This window comes from Helianthus annuus, chromosome 8 (assembly GCF_002127325.2).
Source record: "Helianthus annuus cultivar XRQ/B chromosome 8, HanXRQr2.0-SUNRISE, whole genome shotgun sequence".
Classification (NCBI taxonomy): Eukaryota; Viridiplantae; Streptophyta; class Magnoliopsida; order Asterales; family Asteraceae; genus Helianthus; species Helianthus annuus.
The window spans coordinates 100,542,297-100,566,061 of record NC_035440.2 but is presented as its reverse complement, the minus strand read 5'-3'; the positions used below and the strand labels follow the sequence as shown (position 1 = coordinate 100,566,061).

General features: G+C 35.9%; 1 protein-coding gene across 1 annotated transcript; it reads right to left on the bottom strand.

Annotated features, from left to right (window-relative positions):
• Positions 1 to 6,468: 6,468 nt before the first annotated feature.
• Positions 6,469 to 7,242, bottom strand: LOC110870429. Its single transcript, XM_022119609.1, has 2 exons — positions 6,924 to 7,242; positions 6,469 to 6,806 (listed from the first exon to the last, which is right to left on the bottom strand). The coding sequence occupies exons 1-2, from the start codon at positions 7,240 to 7,242 to the stop codon at positions 6,469 to 6,471; spliced, it is 657 nt and encodes a 218-aa protein (XP_021975301.1).
• Positions 7,243 to 23,765: the final 16,523 nt, after the last annotated feature.

The following is a 23,765-nucleotide window of genomic DNA, read 5'->3' as shown; positions in this document are numbered from 1 at the left end:
GAAAATACACCTCAAGAGTACAACAAAGATTAAACAAGAAAAAGAATTACAGTTCTGGTTCAGGTTTCCAAAAGAAATCAAACCATAACGGTAATTTCAAAAAGAAAGGTCTTGGTTTTACTCCTACAGAAAAACAGAAAAATGAAAAATATGTTCGTGATTTTAAATCCAAAATGTCATTTGTTTCAGGCACATCAACTGATGAAGAAGAAAAGACAAGTTTCTAGAGGGAATTAAATAGTGAGTTTCTTGCAAAGAAGCAAGAAGAATTGAAGAAGATAGCTGAGAAGAATACAGATACGAGAACCTGTTTCCGGTGCAACACTGTTGGACATATTGCCAAAGATTGTTCTAAGGCAATACAATCAAAACAAGGAGTATTTCGTAAACTCAAAGAGAGAGTAGTTGAGTTCGAACCACCAATTGATAGAACAAAATTGTTTCAAGGTTCTACATTTGAAAATGGTGAGAGTTCGAATAAGTTTTACAAGAAGAGGGCTAAATTTGACAACCAGAAATGGATTGTTAACAAAGCTATTGAAAGCTCTAGCGATGATTCCGAGAGTTCAAAATCAGAGGAGCTATCTTCGGGCGATGAAACTGATTCCACAAAGTCAGTTGAGCCACAAGTTGTTTCAAAATGTGAAGCTGATGTAAAAGATGAAAAATCAGTTCTGATTGTGAATGATGAGGAGTTTCCATCACTTCGGGCTGAGAATTATAAAAAGAAAATTGGTAAAATTGAAATTTCTAACCAATTTTATAATGATCAACAGGAATTTGATGCTGAAAAGGTCTTTAACCCCAAGGTAAAACATATCTTTGGAAAGATGATTGATCGAAAAGTCAAAGGGGTTTAAGAATTTTATGAGAAGAAAACAAAGAAAGAAAAGGTTGAACCATCCCTGGTTTGTGACTGGGATGGTACATATTATGAACAGTAAGTTTCAGGACTTGCCGGAGCTCCTAGGTTGGTAAGCGTGGAGCATGAATCGGCATCTTTCTTGAGATTTTATTCGGTAACGTCAATCATATAAACGGTAAAAAGGTTTGTTTATGTCTGTTGTACAAGTGGTTAGAAGATTTGATTGTGTATAACTTGTGCATATGGTAAATCAAGGACATTAATTTGTACTTGTATTTTCCTACAAGTGATTGAGAGACAAGATGATGAACCACATCCCTGTCCCTACAAGTGGTAAAATCAATCAAACTTATTTTCCGGAAAAACCATTTTGATTAAAACAAACTTAAGTGTTTGAAATCTAAATGGGAAAATAGTTTGTTGATAAGGGGAGTTCGGATTGTTTATGCCAAGTGAATGGCGATTTGAAGTGATTTGATATCAGTTGTTATATTTCTGAATAGTTTGTTTTGAATTTACTTCAAGTGGGTCAAGAGTTTAGTTTGTTTTCATATTTTCTTTAATGTGTTTGCATTTTAGGGGGAGTAGAAAATTTCAGAAAATCCAAAAACATTAGAAAATTTGAAAAAGCCAAAAACATGATAAATCTGAAAAATGAGTTTTGTTGCATAAAAGAGGAAATGATAGTACATCAGTGGACTACAGCACGCTAAAGATTTGAAAAGTTAAAAGGTGATAAACAATCTTACTGCGGATGTGTCAGTAGGTTTTCGTACACTTAGTAAACTGAATCGAGATATAAACCTAAATTCAAACTTGCTTAATTTGTGGGTAACTATTCTTGGATATATGGGTAACCCCCGAAATCTTGTTTGAAAGGTCCCATATTCTGAGATACTAGGTCTTTATGCTCAGTGATATCTGGGGTATTATTCCGGGACTTCTGCTGTATGGAAGTACTGACCTAGTCCCCGGATAATACTTTCTGAAAAAAGCTTTGAAATATAAGCTCGCCCTCAGCAATTTGATTAAACAATAAAACTGATAATCTTTGTTGTTGTAATAAAAGATCCTCTAAAGGGGACCCACCAAAAGTCGAAGCCGTCATCTCTCTGCGTATACGGAAGTATCGACCTGAGCTCTCACGGCCCTCGCACATAACCCATTTACAGATATCATCTGTGGTATACTCACCTGTAAGACTGAATATTGGGATCTGGATACAGGAGTATATTCAAGTGGAGTGATACACAATTAAGTTTAAGTATCTAAAACATTAATTTCGTATCTCGAATCAATTGAAATTTGTGTGAAAATTTAAAGTGGACAAACATACTGACAATCTAGGTAAATTGTTTAGAACTGAAAATGTTTAAAGCTTAACGGTGTTAGTGTTTTGTCTCAAAACTGATATGATCCTCTTGCACAAACTCACAAAAATATTGTCTGTAAATAGTTCATTTCTGCATTTACTTTATTTCAGAAAAACCAAAAAGATTTTTGGTGTGTTTTAGTATAAATTTTGAAAAAGTCAAAAAGATTTTCGACGACTGATATTGAATAGCTGATTTTCAAAATTTCAAGTGCTAAACATGATGAACAGATGGTTTGGGAGAGTGTGTTGTTTGGATAAGAAACATGATACAATTTCAAGTGGTTCATCAGGATCCAGTTGGTTGATGTGTTTGTGATAGTTTATTTGAGTAAATGTTTGTCATAAATCTTATGTGTGTAGTAGAGTTTTATGCAGGAAAAGTCAAGATTTGAGGGGGAGCACATGTTGTTGATGAAGAATCTTTAAAGATGTCAACATTCAAGAAAAGACGATTGTTGGTGATAAGAGAGAGAGAGAGAGAAGCCCAGAGACTGTTCAAGACTGAAGATGTGAAGACATAGCATTGTCGTGACTCGATGGAGGACTCCGTCAATATCTGAGGGGAGTCTGTCGGTGCACTACATCTGTTGACTTCGTCTTAGATCGAGTCTTAGTCTTAGATTGTTAGATCAGGGCATGTTATTCGAGAAAACAGGAGATTGTATAAGTGTTAGCAATAGGTTTCGCTTATAATGACATAGGTAGAAGGTTTCGCTTATGTGTCACAATATAGTTCCGCTTGTATGTCACTTTGGAGGTTTCGCTTATTCGGTCTTGACCTTTGAAGCGAAACTCAAACCCTATATAAGGGTGTCATTCAAGCGAAACAAAGTGAACAGTCTAGTAATTCGTACCGAAGTGCTGCCGGATCGAGATTTGATTGTAAACTGTCAGAAATCAATATAGAAAGGTGTTTAAAGTGATTTGCTAGCTGTTTCTACGTTAATTACTTGTTTTCCGCACCTGTAATTGACGAAAACTCCTCTGAACGACTCGTTCGGGTCAAGACACGGTCCTACAAAACTTTATATTATTATAATATTAAAATCACTATTCATTTCAATTCGTTTATTAATTATTAAATTAATTATTAATATTAAGTATTAATATATACTAACGTTTATTAATATATAGTAATGATTTTTAACGAAGAGTGAGGGTTAAATAGAAAGTTTAGTTTAGCTAGCAATGATATGATGCAATAGGATTATAATATTTGACAAAATTTAAAAATAAAGGAGAAGGGTTTTTTAGTCAATTTTATTCAATATTCTCCCTTCTTCTCTCCCTGTATCTTCAAAACCCACCATTTTCAAAACTCACAATCTTCAATCTTTTCTTCACTTTCTATCTCAATAATCTCTACATTGTAGTGCGATTTTCGTCACCAATCAATTATTCAAACACCCAATCAACGTGTTATTCAACTCTTTTGAAAAAACATAGTTTAATTTCATACAATATCTCATTTTTTTCCTGTGATTTTGAAGTGAATCACTCAATTCGTTTTATTCGGTCGCTGATAAATGTTTCTAGCATTCAAATTTCGTCAATCGTTGAAAAAATCTAAAGAAATCGGCTTCGATCTATGTAATAAAATTTTGAATTGCATTTTTACGACCTGGGTTTTTGAATTGAGTCATTGCGTTTTACAAAGGAATGAAAAAAATATTTTTTTTTGTATTTTTAGTTCATTGCGTTTTAGAAACAACACAGTTTATTGTGTTTTTAGTTCATTGCATTTTAGGTAAAACATATTTTTATGTGTTTTTACTCAATTGTGTTTTATAATAAACACTTTTTTTTTGTGTTTTTAGTCAATTGTGTTTTATAATAAACACCCTTTTTTGTGTTTCTAGTACATTGTGCTTTAGAATAAACACTTCTTTTGTGTTTTTATTACATTACGTTTTACAACAAAACACATTTCTTTGTGTTTTTACTCCATTACGTTAGATTTTTTTTGTCCATTGCATTTTAGAAAAAATAAACTTATTTGTGTTTTTAGTCAATTGCGTTGTAGAAAAAAGACATTTTTTTTGTGTTTTATGGTCATTGTGTTTTAGAAAAAAAAACATTTCTTTGTGTTTTCTGGCCATTCCATTTTAGAAAAAAGACATTTTTCTTTTTGTTTTCTGGCTATTGCGTTTTAGAAATAATACCTTTTTTTGTGTTTTTCAGCCATTGCGTTTTAGAAATAACACATTTCTTTTGTGTTTTTTTTTTCTATTGCGTTTTAGAAACAAGACATTTCTTTGTGTTTTTTGTCACTTGCGTTTTAGAAAAACAATTTTTTTTGTGTTTTATGGCCATTGCGTTTTAGAAAAAAAAGACAATATTTTGGTTTTTTCTGGCCATTGCGTTTTAGAAAAAAACATTTCTTTGTGTTTTCTAGCCATTGCGTTTTACAAAAAAGACATTTCTTTGTGTTTTTCAGACATTGCGTTTTAGAAAAAACACATTTCTTTTATGTTTTTTGTCTTTTGCGTTTTAGAAACAAGATATTTCTTTGTGTTTTTTTTTTCAATTGCGTTTTAGAAAAAAAAATCATTTTTTATGCTTTTTGTCCATTGCGTTTTACACATCTGGATTTTCGATTTTTTTTTTTCAAAAATATAGCAACAGTATACTCGTTTTAAAGATAAAAAACGCTCGTTTTTTTGTGCAATTTTTATAAAAAATAATGTCGTATGAAAGAATTATTAACGCTTAAAAAACGAGAGGAATTGGAGGAGAGTGAAACTATTGTTTTGGATTGACTAGAATAACTCTACACAAATTCAGGCGCCTCCTTCTTTTTTATCAATTATACTCATTTAATTCAAGTTCTTGATTAATCAATTGATGGTCAAGATTACTTTCTAGCCAAAATAAACTTTCTAGTATATATCCTGACCATTTTGATGAATTTGATAATACTTTAACGATTGGTTTGAAATTATTACTATATATTACTTTACTATATATTATTACTATATATTATTACTATAATAGTGATTTTAATATTATAGTAATACATAGTTTTTTTAATACTTTTATTATTTTAATAGTATAATAATTGTTATTTTCTTTACTTTTTAACTTTAATCATTTTTTTAATATTAGGGGTTGGGATAAGCTTCGTGTCAACTGGTATCGAACCAGTACTGGTATCGAAAATACCGGTACGGTCCTGTTCGGTATCAGTACATAAAGGTAAAAACCGGCACTAATACAGAAAACGCCAAAAGTTGGTGCCGAATTGATATTGGAAATCTTTTGGTTCGGGAAATTCAGTGCTGCTACGCAGTACCATTTGCTCATCCTTGATCACGGTTACTGTACGAACAACGGTATCGTACAACTTTTTTTTGTTGATTTTCTTCAACTTTTAATTTTTTTCTTTTTTTACTTTCAGGGGTAGGGATGAGCTTGGTGCCAACCGATACAGAATCAGTACTGATACCGAAAATACCAGTTTTGGTACCGGTATATGAAGGTAAAAAACGGTAGTGAACCGGTACCAGGAACGCAAAAAGTCGGTACCGAATTGGTACCTAAGATCTTTCGGTTCGGCAAATTTGGTACCGGTACCCAGAACAATTTGCTTATCTTTGACCACGGGTTTCATACGAATAACATCGTTACCATACAACTTTTTTAGTTGATTTTCTTTTTGTTATCTTTTAGTGTTTTTTTCTACATTTTCTTTTTATTCTTGTCAGCACTTCTGTTCGCAACACGCTCGTAGTGATTTCAAAACACATGTAAACACAGATTAAATAACAAAAGAAATTCACCGCAACGCGGCAAACTTCTTTAAACCTAGTTTTTATTTAAATATCTTTAAAAATATGGTTATATTAATGAATTGATATGGTTATATTAATGAATTAGATAAAACCTTAACGATTGGCTAGATTTTTTAATTAAAACACCTTTCAAAAATATGGTTATATATATTTTCACAAACAAATAAAAGTTTATATTAATAATAAATATTGAATAAGATAAAAAGATTTTTTTTTTTTTTTTTGAACGGCGGATTTCACTAAAACACACTAACAAGAAGCTAGAGACCAAACAACAAAAACAACGCTTACAACGGACAATTTAGCTAATCTCTCCAAACTAAATCCCTAGCCCGGGATCTATTGTTAATCCACAAAAAACTCAAAACTTTTATATCTTCCGTAATCAATCTGATGGATTTGCGTGAGTCCGACAAAACTAGCTCGTTCCTCGTCTTCTAGATGCACCAACAAGCCGTGAGAATAATCCCATATAGAATTTCTTTTTTCCGCCGACCCAGTCTATAATAATCATGAGCTGATAAGAGGTCCGTCACAGTGAAAGCGTAAATTTGCGCAATCATGCACCATGAGGATATGTTTTGCCAAATCTGACCAGCCGATCTGCAGGAAATAAGAAGGTGGGCCCCCGTTTCTTCATCCTCGGAACAGAACTTAGAGAGAGTGGAGTCGACTGGAACATTTCTTCTCGTGAGATCGGATAAAGTAGGCAATCTGTTGAGACTAGCCTGCCAAGCGAAAATATTGACCTTCTTGAGGATTCTTTTATTCCATTCTAAAACAAAGCCGTGATTGTCATTCTCAAGAGTCGCATCGAAGAGGGTCGTTTCCATAGAGGAGACCGTGAAGATACCCAGAGGATCGGCCTTTCAAATCCATTTGTCCGACTGACCTGAGGGCTGAAAAGTATCAAGCATCTGATAAAGATTGAGTAAATCAGCCTCTTCGGTTCCGCTCCAAGCTGAGTGCTTCCATTCCCATTTCCACACAACACCAATATCCGAAACTTCAAACATCTCACTGGTAAGGCAACCTTTATGATTTTCTAGAAGAATAAGATTAAGGAACAAAACACGCAAGGGGACATCGGATAACCACGGGTCTAACCAAATACGAATCATATCGCCCATACTGACATCACCTTGAAGAAGAGAACCGATATTATGTTCGACTGAGTGAGAAAATTTTCTAACTTTGCTATGGTGCTCCATGTGCCATTAAGGCTCTTTGAATAAGGGAGAATAAGTCATGAGCGATTAGAAGAATGAAAAGCGACGATCACTCTCCTCCAACGGGGTGCCCGTCTCGATTTTGAATCTCCACCACCACTTGGTTAGAAGGGCAATGTTTGCAACTCTTAAAGGAGTGAGCCCCCAATCCTCCCACGTCTTTCGGCGTTGTAACTTTTCTCCAAGAGACCCAATTTATCTTCTTCGTCTCCTCGCTACCACCCCAAAAGAAAGTCCTCCATTTGGCCTCTAACTTGGATATGATACCCACAGGAGCTTTATAGAGGGAGAAAAAAAATATGTGGGAAGAGTTTCCATAACCGCTTTTAAGAGAGTAAGTCTCCCACCCGATGAAAGGATTGTCGCCTTCTATCTATGAAGAGAGTCCTTTTTTCAAAAGCATCTAGCACCGGCGCAATTTGCAAGCTTGTTCATGTTTGTTCCGATAGTAAGCCCGAGATATGTGCAAGGCAATCGCCCCGACTTGCAACCAATGAAGTTGGCAAAAGAGAGGGTTGTATGGTAGCTGCTCATTGATCAACGTCAATCTTTGTTTTTTGTCTTTTAGTTATTATAGTCTTTACTCTTTAACATTTTGTATTACCACTTATAATCTTTTAACTTTCTAAAAACTTAATAAACATTTTTAATTTTTGTAAATTTTAGTTTTTATTCTTCAACATTTAGTATTGTCACTTACAGAGTTACAACCCTTCAACTTTTTAATCATTTTTAAATTCAATTTGATATTTTAGCCTTTAGTATTGATACTTACATTTTTTTTTGTCTTTTACTAAGTTTTTGTTTATTTTAGCCTTTAACCTTCAACATTTAATATTGACACTTATAGCTCTTCTACTTTCTAAAAACTTTATAATTATTTTTAAATTCAGTTTGATTACTTTTTTTTTTGTTTTTAAGTAATTTAATCTTCACATTTAATATTGACACTTACAACTCTTTTACTTTCTAAAAACTTTATAATTATTTTTAAATTCAATTTGATTACTTTTTTTTTGTCTTTAAGTAAGTTTTATTTATTTTAGTCTTTACCGTTTAACGTATTGCCACTTACAATCCTTCAGCTTTCTAAAAACTTTATAATCATTTTGTACGTGCTTATATTTAGAGAAAAGTGCCCGGATAGTCCATGTGGTTTGTCCATTTTTCACCTTTTGTCCCTATCTTTCTAAAATTACAGCTATAGTCCCTTACTTTTACAATTTCGTTCTAGGATAGTCCCTGGTGCGGATGAGGGTTTGTTTTCTCAGTTAAGTAGATGTAAAATTACTAAATTACCCTTAATATAAAACAAAATAAATTAATTAAGTATTAAACCAGAAGAATATATTTATGGGACCCACTTATAATAAAACAAATAACAACCCCACCCCACCCCCACCTTTCTCTCATTCTTTCTCTTTGTTGCTGACCACCATCAACGAACACCCACTGTAACATATAAAATCACCATCCAAACACCTTGTTCCTCCATCAATGACCAAGCACCACCGCCTTTCACCACCATCAACCACCGGAAAACTCAACCACCATTGAACCACTGTAAAACCGACCAAGTACCACCGCCTTTAACCACCATTATACCACCGAAAAACAAAATCATAACGGGGTAATCTGATTGGCGTCGACGGGGAGTTGCAGAGGGCGGCGTTACTTGACTGGTTCGACGGGGAGTTGCAGAGGGTGGCGCTAGTATTTTAAGGTGAAACAAGAATCCGGCAGTAGCACCGCCGGAAGTGGTAGCAGTGGCGGAGAGAGTACCAGAAGGAGTAGTGGCAGTAGTAGCTCCGGCAGTACCACCACCTCTCACCACCGCCGCAATCATCACCACTACCATCATAACCATCGCCACATCAAAAACAAAATCAGAGTGTACGGAATTTCGTAAGTTTTTGTTTGTAAGTTGGGTATTACTGTGTTTGTTATTCGTTTTCGTTGAATTTTGTTAACTTGCGCGGTGAGTTTTGCTAATTTTCGCCGTGTTTGTTACTCATTTTCGTTTGGCTTGCAATGCAGGATTTGATGAATATATATATATATGGAATTGATTATGATTATGTTTTAGTTGATATTTTGATTGTAATTTAGATTTGATTGATACTATATATAATTAATTAATTATGATTTTGTTTATGAATTTGTAGAGATTATTAAAAGGAAGAACGTTGATTCAGCTTTATAATCTGGAGTTTTGATTCAATTATAGCGCAGAATTGGAAAGCTTTTCATTTAGGAGATTGATGAAGTTGTGGCAGAGGTGGTTACGGTGAAGTGGGGTAGATGGTGGTGGTGGTTGAAGGTGGAGATGGTGGTGGTGGTGTGGAGTGGGGAAGATGAGGTGGGTAGGGTGGGTGGGTGGGTGGTGGGTCTCGATATAATATGTTTTTTCGTTTTTTTCTTTTGTAGATTTTCAATTGATCTACATCTAGGCATAAATTTTGTTTTACAACAACTTAGGTTAAATATTATATGTTTTCATTAAACTTTATAAGTTCGACTTACTCTACATTTTTTTCTTTTGTAGATTTTCAATTGATCTACATCCTTTCTATTGAGAAAGCAGGGCTGTTTAAGGTGACTAAAAAAATCTTCGCACTTTATCGTTCTTGTTTCCTTTTCTCTTTAATTGCAAAAGTTTAAGAGGGTGATTACAAAGTTTTATGTGGGACGCTCGGAATTTTAATGTATATATAACACTAAAAAAACCTTTTCAAGGTAGACGACCTCCACCCCCACATATCACCGTGCCCCCCTCCCCCGTTAGTTAAAAAAAAAAAAAAAAAAAAAAAAAAAAAAAAAAAAAAAAAAAAAAACTTGTTCTATGCCCATTGCCTTATAGTATTTGGAATGGCATGGAATCACATGTCTATGTTAACATAACATAACAATGCCAAAGTGGATGATTGTAGCTAAAAATGGGATATGATTATACATGAGTAGGTAACTAAAGACTATGTACTTATTAACATACCATAGTATAACATAGATATCATATGCCATGGCATGGAATCACGCCATGTCTTAACATAACATAACAATGCACACCACAGCAGACAACTGACATAGCATTGTTGGTGATGTTTGTGTCATCAAGCTTTTTTTTGTGTAATTGCTATTTACTTGTCGACCAAATAAGAAATCATAATGAATATTAATACGAGTTAGGATGTGTGAAGTACATTGTTATTATGACTTTCGTACTAAGGTTCGAGGGTATGGTGATGGTCCTCCAAGGGAGGATGATTCGCCACGTAGGCGACACGTCATCGTTCTCCCAAGGATGCTCCATCCCCCAAAAGTAGAGGGTATGGGAGGATGGTCCTAGTCATAGTCCTCCCCACCATTTTTATGTTTTTTTTAATCTTCTACTTTTTTTTTTAACATTTAACAAATAAACTAACAAAATATTTTCATTAATATTAAAACCACATTACATAATTTAAAACAAAACATAAAGTCATAAAAGTGTATGGGGCGGGTTGGTGTAGCTGGCGTCGCCGGACCAGGACGGGGTGAGGGACGGGTCCATACCATGCAGCCTAAGGAACCTCTAATTTTGCTAGGGGAGAAGCTAGTAGGCAATGGTGATTCCAAGGTAGTAGCGCTTTGACAGGGGATGGGGTCGCTTTGGTTGGCTAAAAGTTGCATAAAATATTTATTATCTTAAAAACGAATGGAAATCTATAGACACGTAGCTGCTAACAGGTTGCAAATTAGTCACAAGAAGGTAGCGACAAAGACAATACTAAAGATGTTTTATTGCAATAACTATCAACAGTTTTAACCCCTAACAATTAACCACTTACTGCTAACCACTAACAGAAATGTTGCGATGATATAACCCGTATAAATGAAACTTATCTTGTCTAATTTGATATCTGTTATAATTCTATTTTCGCAAAAAAAAAAAAAAAAAAAAGAAATTCTCGTAATAGTAATAATAGTAGTAGTAATTGTAGTAAAAATAATTAATATTAACAATGCTAAAATTAATATGAATAAAACCAAAAATAAATTAAAAAGATGGATTAAATGAAAAAAAAAGTTACAAAAAATTGGACTTTTAAAGAAGCGGTAAAATAATCTATAATAAAAAAAACGTAGTAAATAGTTGGATTAAAAATGGTAAAAATTGGATTAAGAATGAAGGAAAATGAGTGCGTTAGTACTCACACTATTGTTTTTAAATAGTAATGTAATGTACTAATGTAATATGATTTAGAGTAAAGTGTAATTTGCCTTCTTGAAGTTTAGTCAGATTGCTGTCTGACTTCCTGTCTTTTAAATATTATTCGCTGACTCCCTGACTTGGTAGTTTCACTACCACCTGCCCCTTGACTGTTAGTCAACAGTTAAGTCTTCAAGGTTTGACCGTCCACCTCAGGGTTATTATCGTAATTTCGTGTATCCTTCTTCAATAAAATGTAACACTCTAACCCGATTTCTATAATATTCTAATAAATCCGGATGATTGGTCCCAGATTTCTTTTTAGATATAGAACTTATACGTTTGGGTAAACTGATAACCCAGACGACCCGACATACGAACTATTACACTTAAAAGCATTAAAGTTCTAAACTCAAAAACTTTGTTTTACATGATCATGCTCGAACCTTTTCATAATCCTTTCCAAAGAGTTAGCAGTTTAATGTGTTCGGTTCTTTGCGTGCTTGGTCGTCCGTCCGGTTCACACCTTTGCGAAAGCCTATCATAAACACTAAAAACAATTAGCGTTTAAGTTAAGCAATCAAACGCTCAGTAATCGAAGTATTTGAACGAAGACATTAAAAATATATATAATTTTCAGCCCCGTCACCTAGCCGGGTCAGGTTCCACCCGCCCGGGTCAGCTGAACGTGTTTATTCTCAGAACCCTCCCCGGGCCGGGTCAGGTTTCCACCCGACCGTGTGAGCTGAACATGCTTTCTTTTCACCAAGTTTACATCCAAATCCATTCAAACTCGTTTTAATCGCTTGGGATTCATACAATAACATATTTAAACCATAATCCATAATCCGGATTTACAATTTTTATGTTTCGCGCACCCGTTACCCGGTTCGTGCATATGTTTACTCGACCCGTTATGAGGTTTAAGTACTTAAGCTTAAACCGTCTGTATACTTTTCGTACCTTCTATTTTCACACTAAGACTTTCATTTATCTATCACCACAATTTCATTTGTGATGGGTTATTATAGGAAAACTTTTATATTCCAACTTTACCCTCAACTTTGATGTTTTATAAAAACGACACGTTAGAAGACATTAATTAAAAAGTCTACGCCTCCCTTTTTTATGTTACCAAAAGACTAACCCAAATATGGGATTCGTTATTATTTTTATTATCTACCCTTAGGGGTAATTTGCCCGATTTATCATTCAGGGACGTTCTAGTCAAATATTCACATTGTGGACATATCCGTGGCTCTAATAGCCGTTGTACCAAAGATACTAGACCTACCTCACTTATAGTGGTCTAATGTCCACCCTTCACTAGACCGACTCTAGTCGGATCATAAGTCCTCACCGAGAGCCTAATCCATTTTACATACCTGTCGCGGTTCAAAGCCATGGTCCGTTTTCAATACCTTGCATATTCTTTTCACTAGTCATGACAATAGTGCCCGTAATATAAGCCTACCTGTAAGTATGACACTTAACAATAACAAGTGTTAAGTATTACGCTCAAATGGTGATATCATCACCATTTGACCCGTATGATACGTTTGGTCTTTTAACCAACATTGGTTTATTCTTTATATAGTTACAAAAGTGATGTACTTGCGATTTCACTTATTTAACCCGTTATGACTTAAGTCACAGGGTCTCCTTTTTACACTCTTTAGTTTAATCAATAACAATATGATTTACGTGCCCTTTTTACTCGCTCGACCCATTTCGGTTCGCGTCAGCAAGTGGTTTATATCAAAAACATATTTTTACTCGCTTGAGCCATTTCAGTTCGCGTCACCAAGTATTTATTATCAAAACTCATTTTTACTTGTTTAACCCGTTTCGGTTCGCGTCAGCAAGTATTTATAAACAAAACTCATTTTAACTTGTTAGACCCGTTTCGGTTCGCGTCAGCAAGTATTTATAAACAAAACTCATTTTAACTTGTTTGACCCGTTTCGGTTCGCGTCAACAAGTATTTAAAAACAAAACTCATTTTTACTTGTTTGACCCGTTTTCGTTCGTGTCATCAAGTATTTATTATCAAAACTCATTTTTACTTGTTGGCCAGTCTCGTGCGCGTCAGCAAGTATTTATAAACAAAACTCATTTTTATTTGTTTCACCCGTTTCGGTTCGCGTCAATAAGTATTTATTATCAAAACTCATTTTAACTTATTTGACCCGTTTCGGTTCGCGTCAGCAGGTATTTATAAACAAAACTCATTTTTACTTGTTTGACCCGTTTCGATTCGCTCAGCAAGTATTTATTATCAAAACTCATTTTAACTTGTTTGATGCGTTTCGGTTCGCGTCAAGCAAGTATTTATAAACAAAACTCATTTTTATTATAAGGGTGTAAGTTTTACTTACCTTGCGTCCAATCATGTTTTCTCGCGTCTTTGACCCGCTTGACCCATTTCATTCCAAGCTCCCACCTAGCTTGTCAAGAGTCAAACTATCATATATCACCCACAAGATGGTTAGATTAGTCATCCAACATCATGACCATCACACCTCATGGACTTTATACTATATTTTTCATCCAATTCTAATGTAGGCCAAAAAGTCAAACTGCCAATTAACTTATAAAATGCACTAACAAGTTCAATGATACTTATTTTGGAATAGTGTCAAACACTTGGTGGACATCATTTTTAGGCTATCATTTTAGCTAACTTTGACATACAAAAATCACCATGTTTCTTTCAATTCCACAAGTTTATACATTTCAACATCAAGTTAATACAAACTTTCAATTGTCATGAGCTAATTTATGATTTTGACCAAATAACCATGGCTTCATCTTTCATGTAAAAAACTCAATTCTAAACATATATGAACACTTAATCAAACCTCTAAATAATTTAGGTAATTTACACATACAAACAAGTATGGTGATCATAAGCATCAAAACAACATCAAATTTCATTATATCATAAAAACCCATTTCATGTCTTGTATGAACATATACTTAAATATCTAAATTGTTCAAGTATTTCACATATACTTGCAAGTATGATGATCATACACATAATTTCATTATCAATTTCACCATACTAACAAAAATATTAAACTCAAGGTTACCTGTTGGTGCATATTTGTGACAACAGCTTAGATTTGGTCTTTGGATATCTTGTAATTAGTTTAACGATAAACAGTTAGCGGGTTTAGCTTGGTTTAGCTTTGTAATAGTTAGTTGTAATGTTTGGGCTAACTAAACCCAGTTTGGGTCTAGGGAACGAATTGGGCTTGCCCAAGTAGTAAACCCTAGTCCAACTTGTAAACCTTGTGTTATATAAACAAGGTTAGACATTAGGGTTCAGGTTAATCAGTTAATCAGCCAAAACAGAGTTTGAGAGGCATTAGAATTCGTGAGAGCTAGACTTGGACGAATTTGAGTGTGTGAGGATCTTGATTGATTGTAATCAGTTTGATAGTTAATCAATAAAGATCCAGATTGAAAGTGATTTCTGTTCTTCTACTTATTTCTGTTATATTCTGATCAAGAGGATTCCGCACTCTTGATTGGAAAGACGATTCTGTGAAGATCCATACACATCAAGGGGACCTACAATTGGTATCAGAGCATTAGGCTCTTGAAGGCTCGGTTCAGAATTGTTTGCTGCAGAAACAGGAAGTTTTTTCGGAAATTTTTTAAACTGAAAATTAGGGTTTTCGAAATTTTTGAGTTTTGATAATTTTCTGCGAATTTGGTTGTGTTTGATCAGTTTGTGTGTTTGATTTTGGTGTTTTGCAGGATTTTTGGGAAGTTTTTGGTTGATTGTGTGAAGAATTTTGGGTGAAAGACTTGAAGATTCGAAGACTGTTCTTCGTGTTCTTCGTGATTTTTCATCAGGTCTTCATATTTTTTCGAAAATTTTTAGCTGATTAGGTTGTTTGATTTTGCAGATTTTCGTTGGAGTGGAGATAAAATCTTCAGAATTTCAAAAAGATTAAGTTTCCGAATTTACTAGTCCGGCGAATTTGTGCTATCGGCGAATTTGACAACTTCGCAGACTGAACTAGCATATTTAACTGATCAGCGAATTTGTGACTAAATTACTCGGTGATCGGCGAAGTTAAATCCAAAGGCGACTTTGGTAATCGTATAATTTTCCACAGCGAAATTATTACGATTTTCGGCGACTTTACAGGTCGTCGTAATAGCGAATTTGACCAGCGAAAATAAACAGCGAACCTTATCAGCGAAATTATTACGATTTTCGGCGACTCTGGAAAATCCCGAATTCGGTTTTTGACATTATATATCATTGGATTCGTCTTTTCGAGACGATTCTAACGGTGTAATTTGGTAATCACTGTTTTCGGAAAATTTTGTACGGTTTTCTCAGTCTGCAACGTTAAAATGTCGAACATGTCTACTTTGAATGAGCTGTTGAAGATGGAGCATGAGGTTGGCACTACCAACAAACCACCTAAGATGATGAAGGTGGAAAATTATCTGACATGGAAGGATCGTTTTCAGTCATTCATTGAATATCAGGATACGCGCATGTGGATATGCATTGAAGATGGGTACACGAACCCTACACACGACTTTGAGGGCAGACCACGTAGAACAACATATGTGAACATGCAAGATAATGATAAAAAGATGTATGAGGCTGAAAAGAGAGCCTTGGCTGCAATCAAAATGTCATTACCTGATAGCATCAAGCATACCTTCAAGAAGTACACTAATTCAAAGGACATGTGGGATGCTTTGGAGAAAAGATACACTGGAAATGCTGATGTCAAGAAAAACAAGCTTGATCTACTGAAGAAGCAGTTTGCTGTTTTCAAGTACATGAAGCATGAGTCACTTGAAGACATCATCACTCGTTACTACCATCTGATGTCAGAAATGGAAAATTATGAGATCGATTGCTATTCTGACATAGAGAAGAATGACAAGCTGCTAGATGCTTTGCCTACCAAGTGGGATATCTACACTCTTATGATCAAAGGTGAAGCAGATTATGAGACAAAAGAGCTTGAAGAGGTTGTTGGCAAGCTGAGAGCTTATGAGCTCAGCATGAAGAAGAAAGATACTGGATATGATCAGGTTCAAGATCCAGCGGTTTACAATGGGCTTACATCTTCTTCATCTCACAACGCTTCTAGCGACTCTGCTACTGCATTTTTATCATGTGAAAATGAGCAGGTTATGGTGAATCAGGATGGTGATGTGTGTTTTGTTGCTGCTTCAGGAGGATCATCAGGAGCAAAGAAAACATCAGCTGCTAAACAGAGTAGTAGTGCTAAGTCGATGCCAATGAGTGTGAAATCTGCTGAAGAACATTTGGCTCTACTTGCTTCGTTTGTTGCTTCTTATGAAAACTACATTCAAGGAAAGATTTCTGATCCTGCTACTTTAGATGAAGACTACGATCAGATTGACCCTGATGATCTTGAAGAGATGGATTTGCAATGGCAAATGGCCATGATTTCTAGGCGAGTGAAGAGATTCATGAACAGGACAGGAAGGAACTTTGTGGGAAGGAGTGTTGGTTTCGACAAGACCAAAGTGAGGGGCTTTAATTGTCAAAGTTATCGGCATTTTGCTAGGGAATGCCAGAAACAAAAGCAAGAAAATTCGAGTCAGAGTTCAAACAACAGGAGTGCATCAAACAACTCTAGCTCAAAGGCTTTGATCTCTACAGCACGAGAAGGTTCTTATGATTGGAGTATTCATTTAGAAGACAATGAGAATGCCACTCAGGCATTCATGGCAGAGATAGTGCCTATTGAAGATGATAAAGCTACTGTGGGAGATGCTGAAGTGAAAGTGGATGCTGAGGTGAAAGAAGAGAATAAAGCTGCAGAAGAAAAAAAGGTTGATCAGACATCAGTTGCTAAAAATGAAAAGCAACAGTCTGAACATGAAAGGGAAGCAGAAGAAAAGGATGCCAAATATAAAAGAATGGAAGCTCAACTTGCGGCTCTAATGGCAAACCTTGACAAACAGACAGGAGAGGTAAAGTCTGATTCGGTGTGTTTAAAATGCCGTGAACTACAGGGTGAGGTTGACAGGTTGTCCACACACAACCAAAGTTTGGTAAGCGAAATGTCTAACATTAAAGAATCAAATTTTTTTCGCTAAAAGAAATGAATCTCTATACTTGAAGAAAATAAAAAGTTATGAAACTGAAATTGATTCTTTAACCTGCAAACTAAACGAAAAACTTCAAGTCATAGACTTAGCTCATGACATGATGGCAGAGAAAACAAAAGAGATTTCTGATAAAAACAAAGAGTTGTCAGATGCACAACTCAAAATTGTTGAACTTGAAAAGAAATTGGGTCAATTCAGGGATTCTACTTTTGTTATGAAACGTATGATGGGTGGGTTAAAGAAAAGTAATGACAAGACTAGTGTGGGATTCCAAGGCTTTAATAAAGTCCCACCTCCTCTTAGTCATGATTATTCATTCCTACCTGATGAAGATGAGCTAACAAATTTCATGTCAACAGCACCAAGTAGTTCCACATCAAGTCAAGGAGATGAGTCTGTTAGAGGTGATGCTAAGAAGGATAATAACAGCAAACCAGTTTTGAAAAAAAAAACTTCACAACCTAAGAATAAAAATTCGACTTTTGATAAAAAGATAAATTTTGTTCAAGGAAGTGACATGAAAAAGGAGACAACTGTTATTGAAAATGAATCGAACGTAGAGTTTGCTAAAAGTAAAAACAAAGAAAATACTGAAATTAAGCAAACTGAACCAAATCCTTCTAAGGCATCATCATCACAACCTGAATCTAGTTTAAAGGCTTCAAATAAGAAGTCTTCGAAAAAGATGTCGTGCTTCAAATGTCACACCAAAGGACATGTAGCTAGCTGCTGTCCTAACAAAAAGAATGAAGCACAAGTGAATGAGAGGAAGAGAGAGAAGTCACCAGAGAAAAGTGGTGATAAGCAGGAGAGAGAGTCCAACTCTCCAAAGAAATCTGCTCCTAAGCAACCAGAGAAAGTTGCTGTTGGTGTGGATAAGGCTGAAAAAGGAACTCCACAAGTTCCTCGTTTTCAAAGAAATCAACCTAGATTTCAGCCTAGATCTCCACCAGGCAGATTTGAGAGACCTAGAAGCAGTTCACCAAGAATGAACAATCAAAATACAAATAATTTCAGAAGTCAAGGTCAATATCAAAATCGATACCAAAGTAATGGTGGTCGAAATTTTTATAACAATGGCTTTAGAAATTACAACAATAATGCTTCTTGGAATCAAAATCAAAATTTTCAAAGGTCAAACAGTCCAAACACACATAGGAACCCTCAGGACCAAAGACCTAGTGGAAAACAAAATCAAATTCCAACAGGTCTAAGATCCAAGACTCCAGTTAGGAGTAATGGATATTGGATGGATGTTCCGGTGGTTGGTGAATTTGGACGACCCAAGACCATTAAGGCTTGGGTCCCCCAATCTAACTAATTTTTGGTTGGTGTGTGCAGGAGCTGCTAAGGAGGATTATCAACTTGTGGTATGTTGATAGTGGCTGCTCTAGGCACATGACGGAGGATGCGAGATTGTTGACTGAATTTGAAGATTATGATGGAGGACATGTGAATTTTGCGGGTGCGAAAGGTGGTAGAATTACTGGACGAGGAAAGGTGACCAATGGGAAGATCACACTGGACAAAGTGAACTATGTGGAGCAGCTTAAACACAATCTCATGAGCGTGTCATAAGTCTGCGACAAGGGTCACTCGGTCCATTTTACCAAGAATGAAGCATTAGTGTTGAAACCAGGTTTGGAGATACCGGACGATTGGATAGTGATGCGAGCGCCAAGGAGAAATGACACGTATGTCATGGACATGGGTGCTAAGGATCCGACTGCTGTGGTGGCGTGTTTACTATCAAAAGCATCTGAAGCTGAATCGATGTTGTGGCACAGACGCATGGCCCATATTCACTATCGAAAAATGAATTACCTTTTTAAAAATGAGCTAGTGAAAGGGTTCCAATGCGAAGGTTTCAAGTGGAAGACAAATGTCTTCCATGTCAAAAGGGGAAACAACACAAGAAACCTCACAAATAAAAAACAGAAATTCCATAGATGCCCCTTACGAATTACTTCACATGGATTTATTCGGTCCAGTGAACGTAAGGAGCATAGGTGGAAAGTACTATTGTTTAGTTGTCACTGATGATTACTCACGTTACTCATGGGTTTTCTTTTTAGGTACAAAAGATGAGACAGCAGAGATGTTGATAGATCTTTTTACAAAATTGGAAAACGTCCATGATGTAAAGATCAAGAGGATAAGGAGTGATAATGGCATGGAGTTCAAGAATCGTATTCTGGATCTCTATTGTCTTCGCAAGGGAATTGATCATCAATATTCTGCTCCTTATACGCCTCAACAGAATGGAGTTGCTGAGAGGAAAAACAGGATGTTGATTGAAGCCGCTAGGGCGATGCTTTCAGATTCTAAGCTACCAGTTCTCTTCTGGGGAGAAGCTGTGAATACAGCTTGCTATGTCCTAAACAAAGTTTTGACTGTTAAACGTTTTAACAAAACTTGTCATGAATTAATGTTTAACAAGAAACCAAACTTAGAAGGCTTTAAACCATTTGGATTACCCTGCACCATTGTGCGAAATAAAGATAAACAAAATTTCGGCGAGGTGGCTGACGAGGGCTACTTTCTAGGTTACGTACCTGGTGTCACGGCCCTCGGCCCCGGTTTGACCCGGTCCAGAGCCGCGAGGCAGGGAATCCCGTGGTATCTAATTTAGGCGACAACGAAAGTCTTTTTAATACGGGATCTTTTAATATTAAAAAGACCCGTTTAATATATTACATCAAGTTTAGGGATAAAATCCCATAATTTACAGTAAGATGATTTCACAGGGAAATCTTTATTTTCTCAAAACATGTTTCTTTATTTATTCACATTGAGCCACTTCTCTGAGCTTGTAGTGCTTCACGTCACTTTTCTTGGATCACAACAGATCACCTGAAACATGTTTGAAAAAGGTTTTGTTAGCGGGGAAATACTGAGTGAATCATTCTTTTTATGTAAACCAAATTTCAGTTATAATCCACAGTATTAAGAGCGATTACAATGTTTCTGATATCAAACCAACTACCCACAGTACTTGTCACTCGACCCATTGGCCCTCCCGTTGTCCAATGGTGTCTGTGACTATGGTCATATCACCTATTGGCTAACTCGTTGTCCAATGGTGAAGATTATCAAGTAACGTATACAAAACCCCACATACCGGCTGTAACTTGGTGATTACAAAGACTTAATCCCTGTAATTATAACTTTGAAAATAATTTGGAGTTTTGTAAAATAGTTGATAAAAAGAGAATGACTCACATTGCAGATTTAACGAGCAAAGCATAAGCCTACTGATTAGCCTTGATTAACCTAATTTAACAACAATGCACACACAAACGGGTTAGTAACTAATACAGCAGTTACGACAATTCATGAGATTAAACCCTCACAATGATTTACAAGTGCAATACTTGATAATTCAACGGATTCACGACGAATAACAAAGCATAGTCCGAATTCGAACAGCACTCAAATATTCAAGTCGAAATCACGACGAATAATCAAAGTACAAGCTCAATTTGAGCAGCACTTGGACAATCGTTGGATAGTTATAATCGATCGGACGTTGAGCGATCGAGTTATTACCCTGATTGCGGCAGCACTTCGTGAATTGTGTGTGGTGTGGACTGTTATTGCTATAACTCGACGTACACAGAGAATTTGGACGTCGTTTCAATCACAGAAAGCAAGTGCCAATGTCTGCTATTTATACTGATTTTTGGACACGCTTACGGACCGTAAGCCATTTCCCTTACGGTCCGTAAGGGAAGCAGTCTAAATATAGGGTGGCTAGGTTCGGGACTAGGCTTGCTGAATTGACACTTTGCTCAAACGAATTTTAGACAGCAAGTATTATAGATAATTGTCAACTAGGGTTTACCCCCCTTGAGTTTTAGGGGCCCTGATCCTGATTCCGATTGTTCTAGAAATTTTAGGGTTTATGCAGAATTACTTGGGTGTCTTAATTAGGGTTTCCTTAATAGATAATTATCATCCTAATTATTGATTTTAGTGAGAGTTGTTACATCCTCCCCACCTTAAGAAAAATCTCGTCCTCGAGATTTACTGGAATAAATGAGGATGCTTTCGTTTCATTTCTGATTCCAGCTCCCAAGTGTATTCTGGTCCTCTCTTTGAATTCCATTTGCCTTTGACCAGCACTAGTCGTTTGTGCTTGAGAAACTTAACTTTTCTATCTTCTATCTGTAGTGGTTTTTCTATGAATTTTAACTTTTCATTTACCTCTACATCTTGAAGAGGTACTACCAGGGATTCGTCGGATAAACATTTCTTGAGATTGGATACATGAAATACATCATGTACTCCAGCTAGTTCTTCTGGTAGTTGTAGACGATAAGCAACTGGTCCTATTTGTTGGATTACTGGGAATGGTCCTACGTATCTTGGACTCAGTTTTCCTTTCTTACCGAATCGTACTATTCCTTTCCAAGGAGAAACTTTCAAAAGTACTTTATCTCCGACTTGAAATTCTAACGGCTTGCGACGATTGTCTGTGTAGCTCTTCTGACGATCTCGAGCCGTTTTCAGTCTTTCCTTGATCTGAGTTATCTTGTCAGTAGTTTCTTGTACAATCTCAGGACCTGATAATTGACTTTCCCCTATTTCTGCCCAACAAACTGGGGTTCTGCACTTGCGTCCATATAGTGCTTCGAATGGAGCAGTTTCAATGCTTGAATGATAACTATTGTTATAGGAAAATTCAATTAAAGGTAGGTGGCTATCCCAATTTCCACCAAAATCAATTACACATGCTCGGAGCATGTCTTCCAAAGTTTGTATCGTTCTTTCACTTTGTCCGTCCGTCTGTGGATGATATGCAGTACTCAGATTTAGTCGGGTTCCCATTGCTTTCTGGAAACTAGTCCAGAAATGGGAAGTAAAGCGACTATCTCTATCTGATATAATGGAGAGTGGGACTCCATGTAAAGATACCACTTCATCTACGTACAACTTAGCTAATCTTTCCATGCTAAAGGTTTCCTTCGTTGGTAGAAAATGAGCTGATTTGGTTAATCGGTCCACAATTACCCAAATCGCATCATTACCTTTTTGGGTTTTGGGTAACTTAGTAACAAAATCCATTGTTATGAGTTCCCATTTCCATACAGGCATTTCCAATTGTTGTAGTAGTCCTGAAGGTTTCTGATGTTCGGCCTTAACTTGTGAACAGGTTAGACACTTAGATACGTATTCGGCTATATCCTTTTTCATTCCTATCCACCAGAAATTCTTCCTTAAATCTTGGTACATCTTATTATTTCCTGGATGTACAGTATACCTAGATTTATGAGCTTCTTCTAAAATCTTATTTCTTAGTTCTCCTTGCTTAGGTACCCAAATTCGTTTCTTGTGGAATTTCCAAATTCCATCATTTCCTTGTTCCAATTCTTTTATGTAACCTTTCATTCCTTCAGCATCATCCTTGATTGCTGTTTCCTGAATTTCCTTCAATTGCTCCATTAAATCTATTTGTAGATTTAATCTAAGAGCACGGACTCGCTTTTGCTTCTCATGATACTTACGACTTAAGGCATCTGCGACTACGTTCGCTTTTCCTTCGTGATATTGAATATCACAGTCGTAATCACTCAGGATTTCCATCCATCTTCTTTGCCTCATATTTAACTCTTTTTGCCCAAATATGTACCTTAAACTTTTATGATCTGTATACGCAGTAAACTTACTTCCATACAGATAATGTCTCCAGATCTTAAGGGCAAAAATTATGGCTCCTAATTCTAAGTCATGAGTCGTATAATTCTCTTCGTGCTTTTTCAATTACCTAGAGGCATACGCAATTACCTTCTTGCGTTGCATTAACACGCATCCAAATCCTAACTTTGAGGCATCACAATATACTTCGAAATCTTCTGTTCCTTCGGGTAAGGCTAAAATTGGAGCATTTGTCAATCTGTATTTTAAAATCTTAAATGCTTCTTCTTGTCTAGATCCCCATTCAAACTTAACGGCTTTACAGGTCAACTTAGTTAGGGGTACAGCTATTTTAGAGAAATCCTTAATAAATCTTCTGTAGGATCCCGCTAAGCCTAGAAAACTTCTAATTTCCATAGCTGTTTGTGGGACCTTCCATTTAGTGATTGCTTCTATTTTAGTAGGATCTACATGAATTCCTTCGTGATTTACCACATGACCTAAGAATTGCACTTCTTGCAGCCAGAATTCACATTTTGAGAATTTGGCGTAAAGT

Excerpts from the sequence above, each read along its gene's own strand:
- LOC110870429 (XM_022119609.1), bottom strand. The coding sequence starts at position 7,242 with ATGGAGCACCATAGCAAAGTTAGAAAATTTTCTCACTCAGTCGAACAT. Across the intron at positions 6,807-6,923 it reads TGATACTTTTCAGCCCTCAG|AATGGAATAAAAGAATCCTC; the intron begins GTCAGTCGGACA and ends GCTTTGTTTTAG.